General features: G+C 33.2%; 1 protein-coding gene across 3 annotated transcripts in view; it reads left to right on the top strand.

Annotated features, from left to right (window-relative positions):
• The window catches only part of LOC145279651 (uncharacterized), a 71,612-nt gene extending 47,546 nt beyond the window's left edge, over positions 1-24,066 (top strand). For all 3 annotated transcript variants that reach the window (XM_080130881.1, XM_080130882.1, XM_080130884.1), the window contains exons 2-3: positions 11,755-13,076; positions 23,834-24,066. In XM_080130881.1, coding sequence (XP_079987007.1) covers positions 11,775-13,076; positions 23,834-23,917 — 1,386 coding nt within the window. In that variant the 5' untranslated portion in view covers positions 11,755-11,774 and the 3' untranslated portion in view covers positions 23,918-24,066. The remainder of the gene's footprint in view (positions 1-11,754; positions 13,077-23,833) is intronic.
• The last annotated feature ends 614 nt before the right edge of the window (positions 24,067-24,680 follow it).

Here is a 24,680-nt window from a genome sequence, read left to right as displayed (position 1 = left end):
GTAGAGAGAGCCCACCTTTCTTGCAGCGGCCCTGGCAATGCCTTCAATGTAATTGTTCCAACTCATGTTTCCTGTGAACGTTAGGCCAAGGAGTTTGAAAGATGGACTCTCAGATAAAGAGTCGTTGGCCATTGCTATTGGTGGTAGAGAGGGTTTCTTGTAATTATTGAATGAAACTAGTTTAGTCTTGGCAGCATTGAACGCGACCAACCACTTTTGTCCCCATTCCACTACAGATTGGAGGTCTTCCTCTAGTGTTTCTGCCATTTCTTTAGAAATGTGTTCATTCGTCTTCCTGTCGTGTCTGCCATAGAGTGTAGTGTCATCAGCATATATACCCATCTCAGAGGCAATGTTGTCGGGGAGGTCATTTATGAATATCAGGAACAATAGAGGTCCAAGGATAGAACCCTGGGGCACTCCCGCATTTATATCATATTGTTTAGATGTGCGACCGTCGAGGACTACCTGGATTTTTCTCTTATCTAAGAAGGATTTAATTATGTTAAGTATTCTACCAGTGATACCGTATGATCTGATTTTACTGAGGAGACCCTCATGCCATACCCTGTCAAAAGCCTTAGATATATCTAGAGCTACCGCTCTGCCTTCCCCCGCTTTGTCCAGTGATTGGTATATACGTTCAGAGATCACGGTGAGGATGTCTGCTGTGGAACGGGCTTGTCTAAATCCATATTGTTTGTCAGTCAGTAGTTTAGCATCTGTAAGATGATGGATTAGAGCGTGGTTAATTATGGTCTCAAATATTTTGGCAAAAAGTGGAAGGAGGCTAATGGGGCGATAATTTGATGGGTCTGTCCTTTCACCAGAATTCTTGAATACTGGTACAACAGAAGCAGTTTTCCAACAGCCCGGAAAGCAAGCTTCATTAAGACATTTGTTGTAGAGTTTGGAGAGAACTGGAGCTACTTCGGCTGAGCACTTTTTTAATAGCACAGCTGGGATAAGATCGGGTCCACATGCTTTTGAGGTGTCAAGGTTTTTTATGATAGCATGCACCTGAGCAGGGGTGGTTTTCAGATCGTCTAGTGTGGCGTCTGTCCGCATAGGAAAGTCAGGTAGGGGGTGGTTGGAAGGGTCCAGTGTGGAGTTTGAGGCAAACCGACTGGCAAGCATGTTAGCCTTGTCGGTTGCTGAGGAGACAACCTCGTGATTGTTGGTTAGTGGGGGAATTGTCGATTGCCCATTATTTACTACACTGTTGTAGATTTTCCAGAAGTCTCGAGTTCCTAGTTTTTGTGCTTCGATGCGCTTTTTAGTGGTTTCCGTAAATTCTCTCTTAGCTGTCGCTATTTCTTTCTTAACGTTATTTCTAGCTTCTATATACTTCAGTCTGTTTGAACTGGACTTATGTCGGTTAAACCTACGGTATGCATGCTGCTTTTGAGTAATGGCAGTTGCACAAGTCGACGTAAACCATTGGGGAGAGTGGGGCTTACTATAAAATTTCCGCATGGGAACATGCGCTTCGATTGCAGTTTTGAACCAGTCAGTGGTCTCGTTTGCACACTGTTCAGCAGGGAGAGAGAAAATATTTTTCCATGGAGCATCTCTAATTAGTTCCCTGATGGCTTCCCAGTCAGCCTTATTATAATATCTCGTTGTTTTGAGCACTGGCTCTTCAGTTTTGGGTCTAGAGTTTAGGGCGATTTCAACCATTATCACTGCATGATCAGCGTTCCCGAGTGGGCTGTGGGCCTTCGCTATGCAGTCATCGGGAACTGTGGTCAAAAACAGATCTAGAAGTGATGCGTGTTGTTCTTCCTGGTCAGGGAAACGGGTTGGAAACGTAACAATTTGTGATAGGGAGTGAGATATAGCGAAGCTATGGGTTGTGCTGCCCGCTGCATCTGTGTGAGCAGAGAATCCAAGCCAGTTTTTGTGGTGGACATTAAAGTCACCAAACACATGTATTTGTGCGCTAGTGTCGAGGGACAGTGCCGTGTCTATGCTGTCAGATACTTTGTTTATTATGGAGCAGTCCTGAGTCGAGGGAGAGCGGTAGAGAAAATAATAGTAGCTAATACTGTGTTGCACGTTTAGTCTAAAGCACATAAAGGCTTGATCATCTGTTTCTAGGTTTGTTTCTCTAGTCAAGGGAAGGGTATTACGAATGTAAACTCCAAGTCCGTGCATATGTCTGTCAGAGTCCTTACGGCAGAGTGGGAGATATCCAGGCATGTTAAAGTGGTTAGAGGGAATGGAGGAGTGTAGGTTAGTCTCACTTAGTGCTAAGATATCCGGGGTATTTGTTAAGAGAAATGCTTCAACATCAGCTAAGTTAGTTCTAAGCCCACGGATATTTGTGAATGAGAGCCTCAAGGGAGGAGGCAAGTTGAATTTGTTTGTCCCTAATCCTGGTTTAAGCTTATTTTTAGATTGTACTGTCGTCATATTTTTTTTTAAGAGTTTCGGTAAGGGGGAGCTAAGCAAGAGGTTATGCGGAGCTTCAGACATGCATCACAAGTAGACCATCAGCTGACCTTTCTCCAATTAGGATTGTGGCCTCAGGAAAGCCCACCGGGGATGAGTGCAGGGTCCCTTTCCATGCGCGTCATGGCACTGCAAACAACCCGATATTATTCAACTGTTGATGGAGCAGCCGCTCTAAGCGCTACCAAAGAGTTAGGGCTCCTGTACTACCAGTCGGGAACAGCAGCCAGGAACTGTCAATCCGGTACCCTCAACCCTTTAGGAGAAGGTCAACCCAATCTAACTGCTCAGGCATATCTTATACTCAAGCACTCCCAAATGTTCAGTTTTAGGGGTGGGGCATGCTGGGAATGGGGAAGAACGGCGTTCATTGCCCTAGCCAGGAAACAAGATCTACCGCTGGGTGTTTCTGTCGAATCACTGAGATAGTGTCTCTGCGCTTGTCTAATAGGCAAAGAAGGAGTATGGAAGCCGGGCGATAGACAGAGCCTATCTACTCCTTAAGCAATTTAGGTTTGCAAACCGGTGAATTTGTTTGAGTCACCAGCTCTAGGAAGGTTGTCATCCAAGACTGAAGAGGCCTCTCTCCCCTTTGGTTTAGTTTCAGAGTTTTCCTTCTCCTAGACGGATGATCTGGGAAGATCTACTGGGTCCGTCAGCCCTGAGAGGGTTTTCTCCGCGCCTAGGTTCTAATCCAGGTATTTCTGCGACCCCGCGTTGTTAGTGTTACTGGGTTAGTTTGTTGGGGATTATATCTACTGATTAGTTACACTCCTCAAAGTGATTTAGGGACATGCTATTTACTTGTTAATGGATAAAGGGGGTGGGTGAAGTTCATGCAGTGTAAGCGTCTATGTTTGTAAGAGGGCTTGTTAGGGAGGAGATAATGTGATTTTAGTCGTACCCTTTTTTTTTATTTTATTAATGTTAGCTTAGGTCTAGTATAGTGTTACAGTATGAGTAGGTATTAAGAATTGAGCTACGAGTTGTGCCCGAGCTATTTTAGATGATAGGAGGGTTAAGATGTAAGTGCAATATAGCATGGATAAGACAGCAAGTATTGAGTCATGCGTAATTAGGTGAATAGATATATATGGGCAGGTTTTCAGTAGGTGCGAATAGAGTTGGAGTTGTAGGTATTTTTTAGTAAGAGTCATGGGGCGTTTTGCATAACAAGGAGTGTCGTTTCAATATCGTAATTAATCGTTGCAAAACTCGAGACAGTTGTGTAGTGCATATCGCTTTGTTTCTGGGTACTTTGGCTGTTAAGTACCTGCCTTTGTGTGCATAGGCTGTTAAGTCCCTTACTGGATAGGAATGAGCTGTAATGCATGCCTTAGAGGTAGAAATGTATAGATGTTTAGTGATGGTTATTAAAACAGTTTGCATGTGAGGGATTAGGGGCTGGAAGTTAGCGATTCAACTACAGATGCGGAGCACCGGAGCAATGTGGGAGTTTAGTGGCGGATAGGTTGGAAGGAGTAGATTGTTAGCGTTCAAGAGCAGAGGGGTTATTTATTTATATATATATATACTTGTGCAAATGGAAATTCAATTAACTTTTTTGAAGTTATATTTTTGGATTTTACCGTCATTGGATTATTTATCTTTCACCAGACTATCCATTCACGTGTAATCACCTTTTTCTTCACAATATTCCCTCTGCTTCACTTTTTTGTTATCAAGTAAGATCTTTGACTTACTTGTTGTTTCATCAAATACTTTTGTATGCCAAATCCGATCCCGCATTTTGCTAATTCCTACCCTCTGATGAGAAGGAAAATATTTATTCGAAACTCCGCGGATTAAGGACTATCCACTTATCAAGTGTTTCCTTTTCAGATTAAATATGTTTTTAACTCTTTTTCAAAGTGTTTTTAACATGTTTTATTAACTGTTTGCTCGTATATATATAAATATGCATACATATATATATATATATATATATATATATATATATATATATATATAATGTTATACGTACGCTAACATTTTGTCTATGTGTCTGATCGGATTTGAACTCGGCATAACAGATCTTATAACATTCCATGTATTTCCTCACTCGAAAAAAATTTCCAACTCCTACAGTTTTTTCCGTGGTTTTCGCTTTTAGTTTCCATTCTCCTTCTGGTCGTGTCGTCGTCTTTCACATTGGCGATTACTGAGGCGGCAATCATTGGTTCACAAGTATAAAAATAAAAAATGTAAGAGAAATAGAAGATTCCAACAAAGAGCACACAAATTTTCACACATTCCGTAATTATCAGTTTGGCTCTGGGTGCGTATGTGACATCATAGATCCTCTAAACAATTATATCCGTATGTTAGTCATCTGTCGATGCCTCTTTCTCGTCGGTTGACATCAGTTTATTTAGGACTGCTAAGCTTTGGTCTGATTTAAGCAGTAATCTATCGTCGACTGCCTCAAACTGGGAAGTGTTTTTAAATGGTTGCAAACTCTAGACTGTTCGTAAAATATAAACTGCCGTTTACTGTAATAAAACTTACTCTCATTCCTAAAATTGTCTGTAAACTCTAAATATATTGATCTCTATGTTCTTTGCTTAAGTCACTGCCACACCTTGATTAACCATCCTGTTTTTAACACCTTTTTTATGCCTTGGTGAAGAACTTTCTTCCTATTGCCTTTCTACTAACCTCACTTTCTTATTTCCCCCCCTCTTTTTTAACTTCCTTACACTTTAAGGGGAAGTCCATAGTATCACACAGTAACTATTACGGCTAATTATGTAACTCTCCTGAAGTTTGGGAAGTCGATTCTATGCAAACCAGTAGATGACATAGATTATGTTCGTAAGATGTTATACCAGCCGAGGGTCGTTTTTTGTCAATCTAGTGACTGACTTGGATCACATATCATGTTTTTCGGTATGAGATATAGTTCAGCTCAGAGATAGAAGATGCACTCCTTCAGGCATTACCTCCACCGTCAGAAGTTATTGTCAATCGCCTAAGGTGTCTATATCGGAGAATGCCTATCGATCCTTTCTATACTATCTTTAAACAACCAAAATGCCGCCGCATTAATAAGAAGCAAGTAAATACCAACATAAACTGTATAAAATTATGATTTAGTTTATATATAAATACTTGCTAGACGCCCGCTGTTGCTCGGTCGTACAATACGCTTAAACATGATATTTTAATTTATGTAGATTGCGTATGTATTATTATCGAATCAATTTTCTAGTGAATATTTTATATTACTAGGAATAATTTGCCTGGTGGATTAATTAGAAAAAAAATAATAATGATGATAATGTCGCTCATCAAATTCCGTCTATGTTTGTTTACAATATCACGTCAGCTGATATATGGGCTTAACGATCTTAAAAATAGTTTTTCTTCTCTTATAGATAAGAAAGAAGAATTTTTACAGGGGGGGGAATATTTTACAGTATATCGGTCAAGGTTACATCAGTGTAACGTAAAACATTCCCTGTAAAAGTTCTTTTTTATCTATAAGAGAAGAAAAACTATTTTTAAGATCGGATTTATATTTATCGTGTGTGTGTGTGTGTGTGTGTGTGTGTGTGTGTGTGTGTGTGTGTGTGTGTGTGTGTGTGTGAAAATGCAACTTTCTCTTTAGTATTAGCGTTTCTTTATCATTATAATAGTTCCGTTTACATCCGATTCTTGTCAGAAATCATTATATTACAGCATGGCAACTGCCAGTCTCAAGAAAGCAAGCCAACACATGGTCGCTACTCAGACGTTTAAATTTGAGTACCAGATATTCTTAATGTATACAACAAACATCATAGACACTCTTGGGACGTTCGTTGTTATTTGCGCCGATTAGTCTTTAAAAAGACTAAGGTTGAAGTTATGAGGAAAACTATCTGGCCAAGAATGACAGATCAAATTCAGAATTCATGGAATCGGACGATGGCGTCGATATACGATGGAAAATTATAAGTACAAGGAATACTAAAGTTGTTAATAACTGATACTCTTTTTTTACTTATAAGTCACCACTTATCAAGGCTTAAAGGCCATTCAACGATAATGGCTAAATGAGTGTCAAGTGGACGGTGAGACATCGTGATGATCAGTAACAGTGAAACTTGGATAGGGCTTAATTATTAATTAATATATTATTATAGTTAGCTGGGAAGTAGCCTGGCAGTATTGTGTTCAACAGATCGATAGTTCTGAGAAAGAAACTTTGCTTATAGAATTTTCGTTTAATTTTAGGCAAAGATAGAGAGTAGGGGAAATTGTTGACAACTGTTGTAGTTAGACGAGTATTTGTTGCGAATGTTTTACGGGAGGGTATGCTTAGAAGTTCAGTCGAGCACATGCCATGAAAATAACGATAGAGCAGAGATAGACCCGCAACCTCTCTTCTTCGAAAGAAAAGGAAGTATGGAGGCGAAAAGCCCACTATATTTCGAATTTGATTTTGTATCCTGTCAAGGAAGGAAAGGATACTCTTGGCAGCTCCTCCTTGGATATGACGGTAGTACTCCTTCTTATGACTATTTGACTTTTGTACAGGTAGAGCAGTGTGTCAGGGGTGAAATACTTTCTGGGATGGTAAGAATGATACAATCATTTTTTTTCAGCTACTTTGGTTTTAGGTTAGGATTGAAGCTCAGTTTCAGAAGCTTGCCAAAGCAGGATGCTTCAAGACGATAGCCGTTCATTTCATTTAGGGCCAAACGGGGATCAGGGCGCAGGTGGTGAAAACATACAGGTATATATATGTGTATATATGTATATATGTACATATGTATATATATGTATATATATGTATATATGTACATATGTATATATATATATATATGTATATATATATAATGCATATATGTAAATATATATGTATATATATATATATGTATATATATGTATATATATATATATGTATATATATATATATATATATATATATATATATATATATATATATATATATATATATTCACATTTTGAAATTTAAGCCATTGGAACTATAATTCTTGATATATTGTTTCTTAAAAGGAGTTCTCTTTCGCCTTGCGGATCACCAATGAGGGATTCAATACCCAGGCTAAAATGTTATTCCCGGTTTGTCTGTTTTTTATCCCCCGATTTATCGGAGAGGAACCTATGTTTTCAGTGGCGTCCATGTTTTTGTGCATCTGTACTATTGCCAGATTACCGTCCATTAGTTCTTCCTGAAAATTTGCCACAAATTGTATTTTATTAAATAGATGTGCACAGTAAAAAGAAATATTTTTACAAAACTTCCCGTTGCGCCCTCAAGGGCTCGAAAGTGGTAAAATAAATGCCCCATAACTTTTGGTTAGATTTTTTTTTAAACTTGGCCAAAATGTGGAGCCTATTGTTAAATCCAGTATAGGTGACCCTCGCAAAATTCTGGTTCCCGTCTCCGGGGACTTTTATTGCTAAAAACGCCTCTTTTTTGTGGCTCTTTTTTCATATTTCTCAACAAAAACTTTATATGTCTGATTATATAGTGGTTTTTCACGGTGATAAACTCAAATATACATGTCTTAAGGCCTGAAACGGCACCGTTATCCATTCACACTGGGATTTGGCGTCCCTAGGGACTCAAAACAGGTCAACATGCCCCAAAATGGCCAAAAATGACACATTTTGCCCCATAGCGTTTGATCCATCTATTAGATTTTCCTGAAACTTGGCCAAAATGTGGGGTCCATTGTTCTTAATATAACTTTAGTATGGGTGAACCTGCCAAAATTTTTGTTCGCATCCCTCTGGGACTTTTAGGGTTTAAAAAACATGCCTTTTCGGGGCTCTTTTTCAATTGTTTCATGTATATATTTTTTTTTAATGTTTTTCTTGTAGTTTATGACTAAATATCATAAATTGTTGTTTCATCTAATGCATCAACAAGCAAATTTTAGCTTTGCTACAATCATAATTTGCTCATTTCTTAGTTTCCTCTAATGAGAAGAATAGCAAGAGTGCCATTCTTTGAAAATCTGTGGAATAAGGACTTTGAAAATTGCTTTTGGAGTATTCTGTAGAATAATAAAGTTTAATTGTAAATTTTAATTTACAGTTTTAAATTCTTTTATTTTTCGCTGTAATAAGCTCTACTTTCTATTGTGTCTGTATTGAGCTTTTATATATATATATATATATATATATATATATATATATATATATATATATAGAGAGAGAGAGAGAGAGAGAGAGAGAGAGAGAGGGGGGGAGATGGGGGGGATATTAAATTGAAGTTTATCTCGCATTATATCAGGTAAACATTTCTTTCCCGCTGTATTGATAATATATATATATATATATATATATATATATATATATATATATATATATATATATATATGAAAAATAAATTACACTGTTGTGAAGTTCATTCTTCATTTAATAATTGGCGAAAATTTCGTATTAAATAGATAATTACCTGAGGGACTCCGTCAAATAACTCTTAAACAACCCTTCCATTTTGTCAATCGCTAAAGTACAGAATAGTTACAAAACCTTCACTTCCTCGTGTTAAGAATGGGTTTCTAAATAATAACATTACTATTTTAGTACAGTGACTTCTTTGTATAAGTTCTGAAAATAAAATTAGAACAAATGTAGATTTTTTTAATAAACGTGAAAAAAGTTTGATTTTTAAAAATAATTGGGGGGGGCATTTTTATGAATTAAAAAAAAATGCAAAGAGTAGGATGGTTGGTAAATTCTCATCTGCATTTGTAGGCAGAATTTTATTTTCCTCATGCTTTCATGTCCGGCAACTTTTAATGCACGTACACACTCGCCTTTATCGCGGTAACATAAATACTAGGTACGGGCAAAATGAATGCCGATGCTCAAAATGTGTAAACTCCCTTTACTTAAAAATTCACCAAAAATCAGGAAATTAACCAATTTTAATGAAATCTTCAGTATTTATCAATTAATGATCGTGGAATATAATAGATGAATTAATTTTATTTAAATCTGAGCGGAAATGTATTATTTTGTTTAAACAAAAAGTACCTTTACTAAATAATTAATTATAATTTTCAGCAATAAATATAAAATGCAAGAATTTATTTTTGCTTTTTTATATAAATAATGCATTGTAATTTGTAATGATAAAAAAAAATAATAATTTTTACAGGAACATTACGAAAAAAGCCCCTAAATTCCGTATTAATGAATTCGATATACCTCGAAGAAGAATGAATTTCTCGAACTACCGATATTACCATTGAATCAAGCATTGTTTATTTAATATTTTCACACAAAAAAATTATAATAGCGAAAATATTTCTACATTTTTTTTTAATTACAGATTTCGCATAATTTTTTTATGCAAGATTTTAATAATTTCCTTGCTCGCAAGAATGTGAAACTTTCAGCGTAACATAATTTTTATATAATCTCGAACAATAAATAAAAAAAAAATAATTTAAAAACAGGAACAGAAAAATAATTAAATTAAAAAATGATAAAAATTGATACAAACGTTCAGAATAGAAATGTATGGATGCACGTCTGGGAAAAAAAAAGAAATCTGACACCTACGCCTCCTTTTACTATCATGACTTCATTTTGAAACAGCGTTTTGATTGGCTGAAATTTTGGGTCTACTTATAATCGTGTTTACATTTTTTTAGTTTGTTGCGTTTTGGGCGAACGGTAAATTACTTGCTTTTTGAGGGCTAATTAAGTTTTTTTGCACAAACAAGGTGTTGTTGTTTTTTAATTTGATTCAATATCTTAGAACTTTACTTTACTAATTATCTTTTAAATAGACCCAGAAAACTAATATTTATCTTTTAAAGGATTTTTTACAATGAATTTATTTAACTTCAAAATTTAGCTGAATTGAGTAGCTCGCCGTGAAAACATTTTTCATAACCTTTTTTTTTTTTTTTTTTTCACGTGTACAAATATTTTTTCCTTTTGGAAATTAACTTTAGTCTTTAATCTTTCAAATACAATCAACAAGTAGTCGGAAACCTACAAAAAAATTATGATAAATCGGCTTTCAAAACTAGGTCCCCCTATCGTTGTCCACCCTTTTTTGCCCGTACCTAATAAATACCATTATGTTTCGCACGACCCTATAGGTAAGTTATTGAAATCGATTTGCTTTTCACGGATCAGATGGTGACGGAGGAAACAACTTTCCCATTCTAATCGGAAACAAAAATAATCCAGAATGGACTTGTCGCAATGTCGCACTACCAAACTAACGCTTCGTCTATTAAATGAACGATTATTTTTTTTCAATAAAGATAAATATTACCAATACTATAATGAATGAATGACAAAAGTCTGTATTCCAAAGTTCATGATGTTGACCATCTTACAATTTATTCTTTTAATTCAGTTGATATTTACAATTCTTAACAGTATCTGCTCCGTAGCACAAAATCAATCACTTAATTATTATATCAATCAGTTAATCTATTTTGTCCTTAACTCATCAGAAGAAATAGCAACAATCAATCCGTCAAAAGGAAACAAAGTGCGTTTTGACATGATTAAAAATCCGAAAATTGGAAGAGAAGCTGTAAATACCTTATAATATATTTACATTACGCCATTTTAAATTTCAATTTTGTATTATCAATACTATCAATCGGGATTAATTTAATACTTTTATTATTTTATTAATCAAATCTTTCATTCAGCTTTATATCTGGATGTATTTTTATTCGTTTTATCACTTGCTAATAATACTATTACTAGTTATTATTGTTTGTTCTACGTATCAATGGATTTCTGCGCCTCAGATTTGTCCATTGGCAAATTTCAGCATCTGCTATGACTGTGCAAGCCTATCCTGGATCAATCAGTTCTGTTACAGATGCCACAGATGTAGGTGGTGTCTGGTTGCGACAACTTTATTGCATTTGTCTACCGTATATGCTTTCAACCACAGCTACTGGTTTCCAGTTGTGGGGACCAGCAGTAGTACTTGTTGTCAGATTTAATTTTATCTATATTATATTTCTCTTCGTCTGTATTTTTCGCAGCAATCACTGAACCGATCTGACTAAAATTTTGTATACCTTTGATATTATAAGACGCAGTGAGCTAAGTATTATGATATGCGTTCGATGCACAGTTAAGGACTAATAGGGATTAATAGAGATTAGTACTTAATGAAAAAATGAGCATTAATTTAATCTTATTCAACCATTAATTTTGCATAAAGACCTCATTCTAAGTTAGCGGCTATAACTTTATTTCTTTTTAATGGGCAAAACATCTGGTATATATTTTTAAGGGGGGACGGCTTATTGTGCCTATAAACATCGTTTTTTTTTTTCTTTTCTTTTTCAGTTTGATGTTGAGTAGACAAAATGCAGAATATGCGTCAGTCAGCTGCTGATCAATCGGACCAGATGGCCAACAGGATGTGTGAAATTATATGCCACCGTAATGATGAAGAATTTATAAAGGTTTTGGGGAGCTTACCTCATTCGGGCGAGGTGTGCACGACCATCGACATGGAAGGTGAAACCCCGATCCATTTGGCTATCCGGAGGAACCGCTTGACCATTCTGACCAAGATCATGGAGTTGGACGTGAATCTTAACTGCAGGAACAACAAAGGCTTCAGTCCTCTCTGCTATGCTTTGATATACGGACATCTTGAATTGGCCGAAATGTTCATAAGCAGAGGTGCGCAGATTAACGAAGTGGTATCCCGGAAGACCGGGAAAACATTGATGCATAAGATGACCTTGTGTAAGAAGTACGACGCTGTACAGTTGTTGTTAAGAAAGGGTTCCCCGCCCGACCAGTGCGACGAAAATGGTATGAGCTGCCTTCACTACTCTGTGATAATCGGAAATGTGGCTATCGTCAACCTGCTTCTGGATTATGGGGCTTCTATTAACATGCTGAATAGGTCATTGCAGTCGCCACTACATTTGACCATTACAGCAAACCAGCCTGAAATCTCAAAGACTTTGATAAAATACGGTGCTAACGTCAACATGCGAAATGAAGCTGGTAAAACTTTACTCCAGTATGCCGTTCTAGCCGGCAACGTAGAGATCACAAAACAGATTCTTAACCGCAGCATCCTGACTATCGACACCAAAGAGAAGCTGATGGGCCGAACGCCTCTTCATGCCGCCTGCTCTGTAAATTGTTATCCGATTGCAAAACTGCTAATAAGTTACGGTGCAAATGTTAATTTTTCAACCATGTGCCACAAGACTCCGCTGCACATCGCCTCAGAGGTCGGCGAAGCGAAGATTGTAAAACTGCTTATTGACAACGCGGTGCTTGTCGACAAGACAACGAGCACCGGTAAAACACCTCTAATGATTGCCATTGAACATGGTCACCGGAAAGTGGTTGACGTTTTGCTCGCAGCCAAGGCAAATGTCAATGCCAGAGACCTCCAGGGTTTGTCCCCGGTGCATTATGCTGTAGAGAAAGACGAAATCTACTTCCTGGATCTCCTTGTTGAATACGGTGCGGATGTTAATGCTGCCGATAACAAACGCAAGACAGCCCTTCATCATGCTAACATCGCCAAACTCGACACTATTGCTGACTACCTCATTGAACTCGGCGCTGATGTGAATGCAGTTGACAATATCCAAATGACGCCCATGGATTACAAAAAACTCAGGGTTTTACGTTTCAAGGTAGCTTTTCTCTTCTTTTTTTTTAAATGCTGTTTCATCTTTAAGTTTTCTGAAGTCACACGGACAATAATGCATAAATATACCTTAATTAATTTTCTACAATTTATATCATATTACTCATTGTCTGTTTGTCTGTCTGTCCGTTAAACTTTTTCTCAGAAACAACTCGGCCAATCGGTTGAAATTTTGCATTGACCTTTGTTATGATATTGTGCATCGAACTAAGTATTATAGTATCAGTTTGATGCACATTTAGATATTAATATTGATTAGTATTTAAATTCCACTTTTTCTCGGAAATTACTGCGCCGATCATGCTGAAATATTGTATTGACCTTTATTGTGATATGGTGCAACGAACTAAATATTGTGGTATCTATTCAGTATACAGTTAGGGATTAAAATGATCTGTATTTAATGTAAAAAGTGCATTAAACTATATACAAAGGCCCCCTTAAGTAAGACACTTTATCAAATCTCCAATACTAATGATTACTACAATACTATCTCATTGATTACTGTACACGCAATAACCGTTATCCCTGAGTGGCTTCCGGGCCTTGGTAAGTGGTGACCTCCATGTAAAAAAAAAACATCAATTTGCCCTAAAGCAGTCAAGCAGTCACTCTAAGTCAACGATCTATAACTTTTGTTCTTTTTTAATGGACTAAAAATTTAATATATATATATGTGTGTGTGTGTGTGTGTGTGTGTGTGTGTGTATGTGTTCGTATATATATATATATATATATATATATATATATATATATATATATATATATACTAGCATGGGTGCTCGGCGTTGCCCGAGTGTTTGGATGTGTATGTTGAGCAAAAAAAAAAAAGTGGTAGTAGGAAGGCAGGCTCGAACCCGTACCGCAAAGGAGGAAAAGAACGGGGTAAAACCTAACGTTTATGCTGTTACGACCACTGCTAAACCGGAAGCGACATTTTTTTAAATTAAGACTAGACAATCTAAAGGAGAGGATAACTTTAAAAAAATATCGGCGAAAAAAGTGACCCCCCCCCTGTAGAAAAGTGTCTAGTTGAAGGGGAAGATATTAATGTTTTTGGACAATTTTTCGATATTTGTCGTATGAAAGGTCGAACTTTAAAACGATACTGATCTTGGTAAAATCCGTCGCCTCTATTGAAAGTTTAAGGCAGACATGCAAACAGAAATACATACATACATTTCTGTATTGGTAACTAAAAATTTTCGACCCAAACTGATGAAAAAGTTTGCCCTATCTCTGAATACCCTTTATGTAAAATTTCAAATATTTAGACCAGAAATTGTCTGAGTAATTTGGAAGAGACCGCAGAGGTCAATTTTTTTTTAACTTTGATCCCTATTATGACCCCTTACACTTTATTGTTTTGGGCTCAAATCAATTTATTAATTTAGATCCATGTCCAAGAAACCTATATCTAAAATTTCAAGTGCGTAGACCCAAAATTGTCGGAGGAGTTTGGTAGAGTTTTCAAAGGTCAAATCGTTGAACTTTGACCTCTTGACGCCAAATTTCTGGCCAAAAACCAATCACATCGATTTTCCCAAATCTCAGTAATCTGTATATCAAATTTCGAGTCTGTAGACTAAAAATTGGCAGAGTTATTGCGTAGGGAAATTACACAGACACACAGACACACAGATACACAGATACACAGAGATATTTTCACTTTTATATATATATATATACCAAGTTTTAAAGTATTCGGGAGATAAAATTCATGAATTAAAACGAGGTTAAGAGTGCTCAATAAATAGAGCAAAGTATAATATTTTTATTTATACAGACAAATATTACATAGTCGCTACACTGAACATGCTAATGGTTCGGAACAATTGGCTTATTGAAAAAGCCAAAAGGCACCTCCTTAGGCGGCAAAAATAAAGCTTTTCTACTCTGCAAAATAGTTGGTTTTTAAATGAAGGGAGAGAAATATATTTTTTTATTATAAAATTAAAATATTTACTCGCTGTCCTTATAGATTTATGACATGAGTATTCGTATCTGGGTGGAAACCTAATCTATAAAATCCTTTTTACTAACCTGTCACTTTCCACACACCCATTTTAAGTCACTTTCTTCCTTTGACATGTCATGTTAAACGCTTTTTTGCTTGCCATATTCTTTTCACCCCTCCCCATCCATTATAGTAATGTAATGTAAATACACTGAGTCCATTTCCTCCCCCCTTTCCATTCTATTCTTTTCTTTTTCTTTTATTTTTTCTTCTCCTTTTTTTTTTTTTTTTTTTTTTTTTTTTTGCTATCACTTCTTTTTTCTTTCTTTTTAGCCGTCGTCCCTTTTACCTTCTTTGGGAGTTTATAATGTCACCCCTTCCACCTCAAGTTAGCGAGTATATATTTTAATTTTATAATTAAAAAAAATGTATTTCTCTCTCTCTTCATTTAAGAACCAGCTATTTTTAATAGTAGACAAGCTTTATTTCTGTCGCCTCAGGAGGTGCTTTTGGGAATTTTTGACACCCCTAACACAAAATGGCGAATAAAATATAAAAACTCGTAATTTCTTTTTTTAAAGTGGGTTGGTCTATTTCTTTATGAAATATATTTCCAAAATAAACTAATAAAGTTTTTTAAAACATAATAGAAATATGATTTTTTTATTTAAAAAAGTGTTTACAAAGTGCATGCGCGCGCTCATACAGCCATTTTTTCCACGTAATGAAATGAATTGAATTTTACGAGTTAATTTTTTTTTCAATTTTTTCACTTTAAAAATCTATCAAAATTATTCTATTGGTTCAATTTTTACGATATTTGCAGGTTTAATGTGAAATTTTATTCTCTTTCCAATAAACTGAATTCTAGACAAACGCTTTTTTTAATTCACTGCTCTCATTTTGAAATATCTATTAAAATGAAAATAATTTTCTCCCGTCATATTTATATATCAGAAATTGAAGATAAACGATCAATAAATAAAACAATCTAATTTAAAACAAAAACAAACGAATAGTTATGTGCAAATTTACCTGTAAAGTCAAAAAAAGAGAACACGTTGATATTTTTTAAGTAGAACCTTATATTTTGAAAATATTGTCCAGTAATATTGGATACCAACTATAATTTTTTTTCTATTTCATTCAATGTTGTTTTATTTTAGATATTAAAAAAAAATCATTCTATGAAGAAGAAATAAAATATTTTAAATCAAAAACTCATGTATTTCTTTAAGAGAATTTTAAAAAAATGGAAAGTTTGTCGAGGGGGTTGTTTATAAAAGTAAGCTTACTTATGAGTGAATGTGATCATTTCTCAAGTACGGTGACCCATCTGGACTAACTTTTGTTGACAGCAAACACATGTCAGAAAAAGAAAGGGGGATTAATTATGGCGCTTTTAGGCCACCGTTGTTCTCAACTGAAAGAAAGGGAGACAACCCCGCTCAGTGACTATCTGATATGACAACTTAAAATCGCGGTATTTTTTAATCTTTGCTTAAAAAAATATTTTATCTAAAAAGTACCTGGAATATAAAATATAAATATGGATAAATTTTTTACAATGAAGACTGGAATTGCCCATTGATTAGTATTTTTATAGGTAAGTGATTTTTTGGAATTTATATATATATTATATTCGAAGTAAGTTAAAATTCGTTGATTTTCTTGAAATCTTTTTTAAAGAAAAACGATTTAAAAAGAAACAAATATAGCATATTTTGCTATTAAACCTGTTATTATTTTAAAATTTGGTCTTTGCTCCTTCTCTTGAAAAAAATTAGGGTTTAAATTACATTTTTCAAGTAGTTATAAGCTTCGAAAGATAATGAGTCTAATTATTAAAGTTTTTGTCACGCATTTTTAATGGCGACTTCTGACACTGCTAGTGTAACGACTATGCAATATTTGTCTATGTAAATAAAAAATATTATATATATATATATATATATATATATATATATAAACAAATTTGTAGTATTCCGAATTATACTGGGTTAATGTTATGATGTTTTAGTTTGTTCGTGCGCAAATAGAAACATATTATTGATTGATCAAAAATGCAACAGGCAGATATCAATATCCACGTTCGAATTATGCGTAAGTCTAAAGGAATTTTCAACTGGATGCGTGTTTTGAAAATTCAAAAGTCATACAGCAATACAAACAAAATTTACATATTTTATTTTGAAACGAAGTGATCTTATATATATATATATATATATATATATATATATATATATATATATATATATATATATATATATATATAATCCGAAAAAATGTAAACATAAAGCTTATTCAGTATATGTTCGAAATGAATTATTTTTGTTTAAAAAGTTTCGAATGTTTTTACCAATAAAAGCAACACGTAAATGAATTTATCGTAGTTACTAGCTCTTTTACGTAATTACTAATATCGTATTATTGTCCACAGCAATTCACAAATATTTATCTCCATACGAGTTATAAAATAATATATAAGTTACATAAATATGAGCATTGACCTGCTCAGGTACTGTGTCAACATTGCTCGAGTAACAATTATAAATTAGTTCATTTTTTTTTTAAATGAAAATAGTTTCAGAAAATGCATGAAGCAGTTGACGAAAAGAGATAAAAATACTACTTCAATGTCTACAAGTAGTCAGCGATAAGGGTTGTCTGAATCAGAAATCAGCAATTTCCCCTTTTTGCTAAAAAATATCGCTTATGGAATGTGAGGACTAAAGGACAAAATAAAAGAAGCCGAAATGGCTACCAAAAGTAAAACCAAGATTCACTTTCTACTCTCCTTATACTGAGAAAGAAATGGCCTTTACTAAAGCTGAATGGAATATTTAACTTATATAATGGGGTTTTTAAAGCAGGTTTTTATTAAAAACAAAAGCCAACCTGTTGGGTAAACATTGGTAAATCGGATATTAGTTTATTCATTACACTGAAGTTTGTTGTAGACTTGTATGCCAGTTAATAATTAAGACAAACACAGAGGTATAGGTAACAAAAAGTCTATTAGCAAAAGTATGTTACGGAAATACGCATCATGATTCTGGGGCCATAACTGCCACAAATCGCTACATCGATATTGTCTCTGGGTAAGTCCATTGTTCCTGAACTGAGTAGATCAGCTTACCACATAACAAAATGAAACATATAATTATATATTTTTTCTACGTCACTAATCTATTTATGTTATCCTCTTACTCTCCTCTCGTGTTGCTACTACTACTATTCCCCCTCCTCACGCCACGTTTCTTTTTCTTAATTCTTTTCTCTCCCTACTTCTCGTCCTTCCTGCCATCATGTAAAACATTCAAGAAACCAAACAAGAGTATCAACATCTAATCGTAGAAAAATTCTCATAGGTTTCTAATTCTTTTGTATTATTTTAATGCGTATAAGAAACAGGTTTAAGCAAATATTTAATGAAAAATCTATTAATCAAAACTAAAAATAATTACATTCCACAGACAGACTGTTTCGCTGTATCATAGCTCTTCAGTTTTTTGTCAAATCATCATCAGATGAAAAACAAAAAAACAAAAAACACAAAAAAAAGCTAAAGACAAACGAGAATTTGAAAAGACAGCTGAGCAACGATCACTTGAGGTCATACGCCAAGAGAACGTTTTTACATTGACTTGGGTGCCAGCAGTTAGTATCAAAACCAAAACATTTTGCGCCCTAGATTTAGTCGTTATCATTTGAGCTATCGTCAGATGGATAGGAAATAGTACAAATGAACCAACTTTAACGTATTAATGTATATTTGCGCATGCATACAAGAGCACTTTAAGTCGTCTTCTACCTGCCAATTTCCAATTTTTTTTTTCAGTTTAGCAGCTAAAGACCAAGTCGAATTAACTCCACGGATCCAAATCTCCTATATATAAAGTTTCAAGCCTGTATACTAAAATATAATCGAGGAATATATATATATATATATATATATATATATATATATATATATATATATATATATATATATATATATATATATATATATATATATGTATGTATATATATATATATATATATATATATTAGAAAAACAGAGCTCAGATTAGATTGTTTAAGTCAGGAAAAATGGGCTTACAAGACCAGTTTAATATAAAAATAACAAGATAAAATAAAAAATTAGACTTTTTTCTCTTTATTTCTTTCTTTCTCTCTCCTCTTTCTCCCCCCCCCTCTCTCTCTCTCTCTCTCTCTCTCTCTCTCTCTCTCTCTCTCTCTCTCTCTCTCTCTCTCTCAAGCTACGGGTTAAATAGTATTCACTACTAGTGGTGATATTATTCCAATCTCGGCATTCTTTATTCTTCTGAATTATTAATAAACAGTGAGAGTGACGGAAGGGAAAGTGATAGATACCATATAAAACAAGAGCGGGTATAGTTAGGAACATACAGTGAGAGAGGGTGTGTGTGTTAGATGGTAATTAAATAAGAGATGAGTCACTTGGTAAGTTAATTACAAACTGAAGGTAATATGAACTTTTAAAATGGAAGTTTTTCAAACATAACTCAATCCCAAAACTGTGAAATAGTTTAGCATGTGTTTTGTGTGATTAAAATTTATAAGACAAAGGCCTTATAGGGGCAAACTTTGATTAACTCGATTTTAGTTTCATAAATATACGCGCTTTCATAAAGAGTTCAGCTGGTAAATATATGCACCCTTCATGTGCATATTGTTACTGGTACAGACAATTCCGAGATGCAAGCACGTTGTTCTGTATTTTCACTTACCGATTGTTGTACAAACCATTAAACATCTGTGTCATCATTGTAACCGTTTTTGATCGTCTATGGATACAAAACCATTCGAACACCGATGTTGATTTATAAAAAATATTTTTGCATTATATTAATAACTGATAGAGAGATTATTTTCGATACAATATTTTTTTATTCTCTCTCAAACACTTAAAAGGAAAAAAAGGATCTTCTACAAAGCAGCTAATGGAGAATGCAAAGTAAGTTTCAAGTAGATCAGCCGAATAATAAAACTACAAAACTTTTCTATATTTCTAAACAGTGAAAGAATGTGTTTATGATTATGTTTTCATTTGTGATTGTTGATGTGGATTCTGTTTATGGACATATTTGCAGCTGTGTCACTCAAACTTTTCCAATTACCGATGGATATACAAACTATTAAACATCAATATCATCGTCATGAACTCAGATTCTTGTTTGTGGATACAAAACTACTCGAACACCGATGTGGATTCTTTTAGTCCATTTTATAAAACTGAATTAAACTAAATATAGCCCATATTTGGACCTATTATTATAAGCAGCTGTGTTCCGAATTTCATAATAATCGGTTAAGTTGTTTAAGAGTGAATCGTGTGCATACCAATATATATACATACACACACACACACACACACATATATATATATATATATATATATTTATATATTTATATATATTTATACATATTTATACATATATTTATATATATTTATATATATAATTATATATATTTATATATATATTTATTTATACTTATATATATATTCACTTATTTATATATATATATTTATATATATATATTTATCTTTATTTATATATATATAGATCTTTATTCATATATATATATATTTGTTTATATATATATTTATTTATATATATATATTTATTTATTTATATATATATTTATTTACATATATATTTATTTATATATATATTTATTTATATATATATTTGTTATATATATATTTATTTATATTTATATGTACTTATATATATTTATATATATATAAATATATTTATATATATATATTTATATTATGAGGTAAAATTAAAAGCCAAGAACAATGCGAGATGTTTTTTTATAGAGTAAAATTAAATGAAAACAAAAGAAATAAATTTCTTTTTTTTGTTGTTTGTTTTTTCTTTTTCACACAAATTTTAACTCTAAACAACAGTAATTTTTTTTTCCTGATGTTTTCAATGGTGTTATAAATCTCAATATATTTCAGACCTATTAGTCCTTTTTCAAGAGAAGACAGCGGAAGAGCGTTCAAAATTGGAAAAGCAGCTATAGAGTTTGCCACGTGATACCGCGAAATATAGAACAAAAAATGACGTTAGGAGAGCGTTAAAATAAATCAGTTGGTGTTTAAAATACTTGTTGCGTTTGTGAATCAAGGGAGATGACTATTCAAGCAAGGGTTGAAGGGGGCAACTCTATGAGATTTTATTAATCTTTTAATTATTTTAAAACAATAATTTTTTTTTTTTATTTATTTATTTATTTTTATATTATTATTTTAATTATTGTTTTTCTTATGTTTTAAACTTATATTATAAAAGCGGAGCTCAATTCCAGTCTATTGTTTAGTGTGGGAGTATTTTTTGAAATAATTAAAGATTCGAGAATACCTACAGTTGACCTACGTTTCTTGAAGAAGCAAGAATATTGATGTGAAAATCCGGTTCTGAATTAATGCAAGTGCGAATATGTTTATAGAACGACGAAGCAGTAGTGTTTAAATGCTCTTTAATGCGGTGGTGAAGCAATCTGGTAGTACTTCCAATGTAAGATGCACTGCATTTAGCGCATTGTAGGTCGTAAACAACGTGGTTCTTAAAGCATAAACCTGTGTGTGATATTGGGCAATTAGAGAGTGAACAAGGGGAAGGTGTATGCGATGGATGTTTTCGGTTGAGCTGTTGTCTTAAAGTAGATCCAGTGTGGATGAGTTGAATGTTGTCCCTCGCTGCGGATGGCTTTTCGGATTGAAGATGAGATTTTGTCACTGAGGAAGGGTAGTTTTAGAAAACAATTGTTAGAGAAGGGTCGGGTGTTGCGTTTTTTCTTTTTAAGTGAGGATAGGATCGTATTAGGGTAGCCGTTTAGTGAGAGGGTCTGTAGGAAATTGTTAGTGTGTGTATGTTTGTCGGAGATGTTAGTGCATTTGTCTTGTATGCGTGAGATTTCGGCATGTGCGTAGTTTAGTTTGTCCTTGAGAGGTAGTGCAGATTTGAAATGTACGAAGAGGCGTTTGCTGGCGGGTTTTCTGTAGAATTCAGTGCATATGGCACCATTTTTTTTATTTGTATTTTAAAATCAAGTAGAGAAAGAGATTCAGAAGAGTCTGGGTGTTCTATAGTAAATTTTAAGTTTGGGTCGGCATTATTGAATTTGTGGAAAATGTTAATAGCTTCTTCGCGGGAGTATGTGATAATTAAAACGTCATCGATATATCTAGTAAAAAGGAGATAAGAGTAGCAGGTACTAAGGGTGTGTCTTTCGAGTTTGTCCATATAAGCAATGATACTATTTACTGTTGTTTAGAGTTAAAATTTGTGTGAAAAAGAAAAAACAAACAACAAAAAAAAGAAATTTATTAATTTTACTCTATATAAAAAAAATCTCGCATTGTTCTTGGCTTTTAATTTTACCTTATAATTTTCTTCAACAATGCTTCAAGCAAACTACAATCTACTTATATATTTATATATATATTTATATATACATTTATATATATATATTTACATATATATTTAAATATATATAATTATATATATATATATCTTTATATATAGAGAGATATAGATATATATATATGCATGAATATATATATATATATTTATATATATATATATTTATTTACATATATATATTAATATATACATTTATATATATATATATATATATATATATATATATATATATATTTCTGTAGAAATATATTTTTCTTATTATATATAAATCCTTATATAAGAATCTCAATGTGATTACAGGGCAATATATAGAATAAATGACAAAAATTTATAATCCAAAAATCATTATCTTGATAATCTTATAGTTTATTCCTTTAAATCAGTTGATTTATACAATCCCTGACAGTATCTGTTTAGTAGCGCAAAATCAATCACTTAATTATTATATCAATTTGTGAATCTATTATGGCCTTTACTTATTAGAAGAAATAGCAACAATCAATTCGTCAAAAGGAATTACAATGTGATTTGACATGGTGAAAATCCGAAAATTGGAATAGAAGCTGCAGCTACTTTTATATTTTCCATAACGCCATATTGAATTTAATCACAGTCATTAAACCCGACTGTTCGTACTAACTAGTTTATTAATTTATGAATCTTCTACCAAAACGTTCTATTTAATAATTAGTAAATTTATTAATTCTAAGTTATGTATATATACTTATGAAAATAATATCAGCAAAATATAAATTAATATACATGGCCGAATATACGAAACTAAACTAAGCTACAAATAAAGGAAAAATCAACTATTCGTACTAACAATCTCAATCAATAATTAAGTGATTGATTTTGCGCTACGAAACAGATACTGTCAAGAATTGTATAAATCAACTGATTTAAAGGAATAAACTATAAGATTGTCAACATCATGAAGTTTGGAATATAAATTTTTATCGTTTATTCTATATATTTATATATTTATATATATATATATATATATATATATATATATATATATATATATATATATATATATATATATATATATATATATATATATATATATATATATATACGACCGGTGGCATCGATGCGCTAAAGCATATAAGTTCGCTTGGAATTTTTCCACCTTTGTCAGTGATCATAACTTCCATTAGCTCTTGCAACATTTAAATAAAAAACGAAGCATGTAGGTTTCAGGTTTTAAATCATCAAACTCCTATACCAACAACCCAAGCATTTTTATGTTTATGGAATTTTAATTGAAAAGTTGATTTTCTTTTTCTAATTCTTTTCTCTTGTTGATTTTCTTTTTAGAACAAACCCAAGAACAAATTCCAAGAAATATTCTCGAAACTCAAAAAATCCAAGGACCAGAATCCAAACCATGACAACTGCTAGAAAGGAAACCTTTAAAAAATGTTATGAAACGAATAGCAGTTTAGTCGCAATTATTACAGATTTTCCATAGTCAAAATCATGTGGTATGTATACAGGCAATGAATGGCCACTACTTAGTCAGCCTCTTTTGTTTCTGTTAATAAATATTTGAAAACAAACCTGTTTTTATTTAGTCATTTTGTTTTGTCATTTTAAAAACATTTACGAGTTGCATTTTCTTCTGATCGTAACGTTTCCGCCCACACAAAACGTAACGAAGAATTGGCTCCTTTCTCTCCAAGCCTTAAATCTCGCTCTATCACGTGGTGGTTTATCACGTTCTTCGGGTCTTCTTGCATAAAACCAGGTACACTTATTGCGTTTTCTGTTTTTTCTTCTTCTTTACATATGCGAGTGGCAGAAAGAACACACCCATTTGTCTCTTTGCGGTAAGACTATTTGTGATATTACTACTATACATTTAATTGGGTGAATTTTTCTGAAAAAGAATTGTTTTCAGGGTTTAAAATCAGATTCTGACAGTTATGAAAGGACAAAGGAAAGCGGTCTATCATTTTTCTCCATCTCTCTTAGACACTAAACAAGTCTAATAATGCTCCTGCGTGTATTTATTTGTGGAAATCAGATATGGTTAAATATGTTTGATATGAAAAAAGAAAATAAAAATAATGTGTTAGAAAGCCAGCATAGGCAGGAATGAAGAGAAAACGGTTTGAAAAGAAATGATTGAAAAAAACTAGAATAGCATATAAACCCTAGATGT

The sequence above is a fragment of the Euprymna scolopes genome, chromosome 7, assembly GCF_053919585.1.
Source record: "Euprymna scolopes isolate OS-2025 chromosome 7, ASM5391958v1, whole genome shotgun sequence".
NCBI lineage: Eukaryota > Metazoa > Mollusca > Cephalopoda > Sepiida > Sepiolidae > Euprymna > Euprymna scolopes.
Note: the sequence above shows the minus strand (reverse complement) of the source record. Positions and strands in the feature narration are given on the sequence as shown.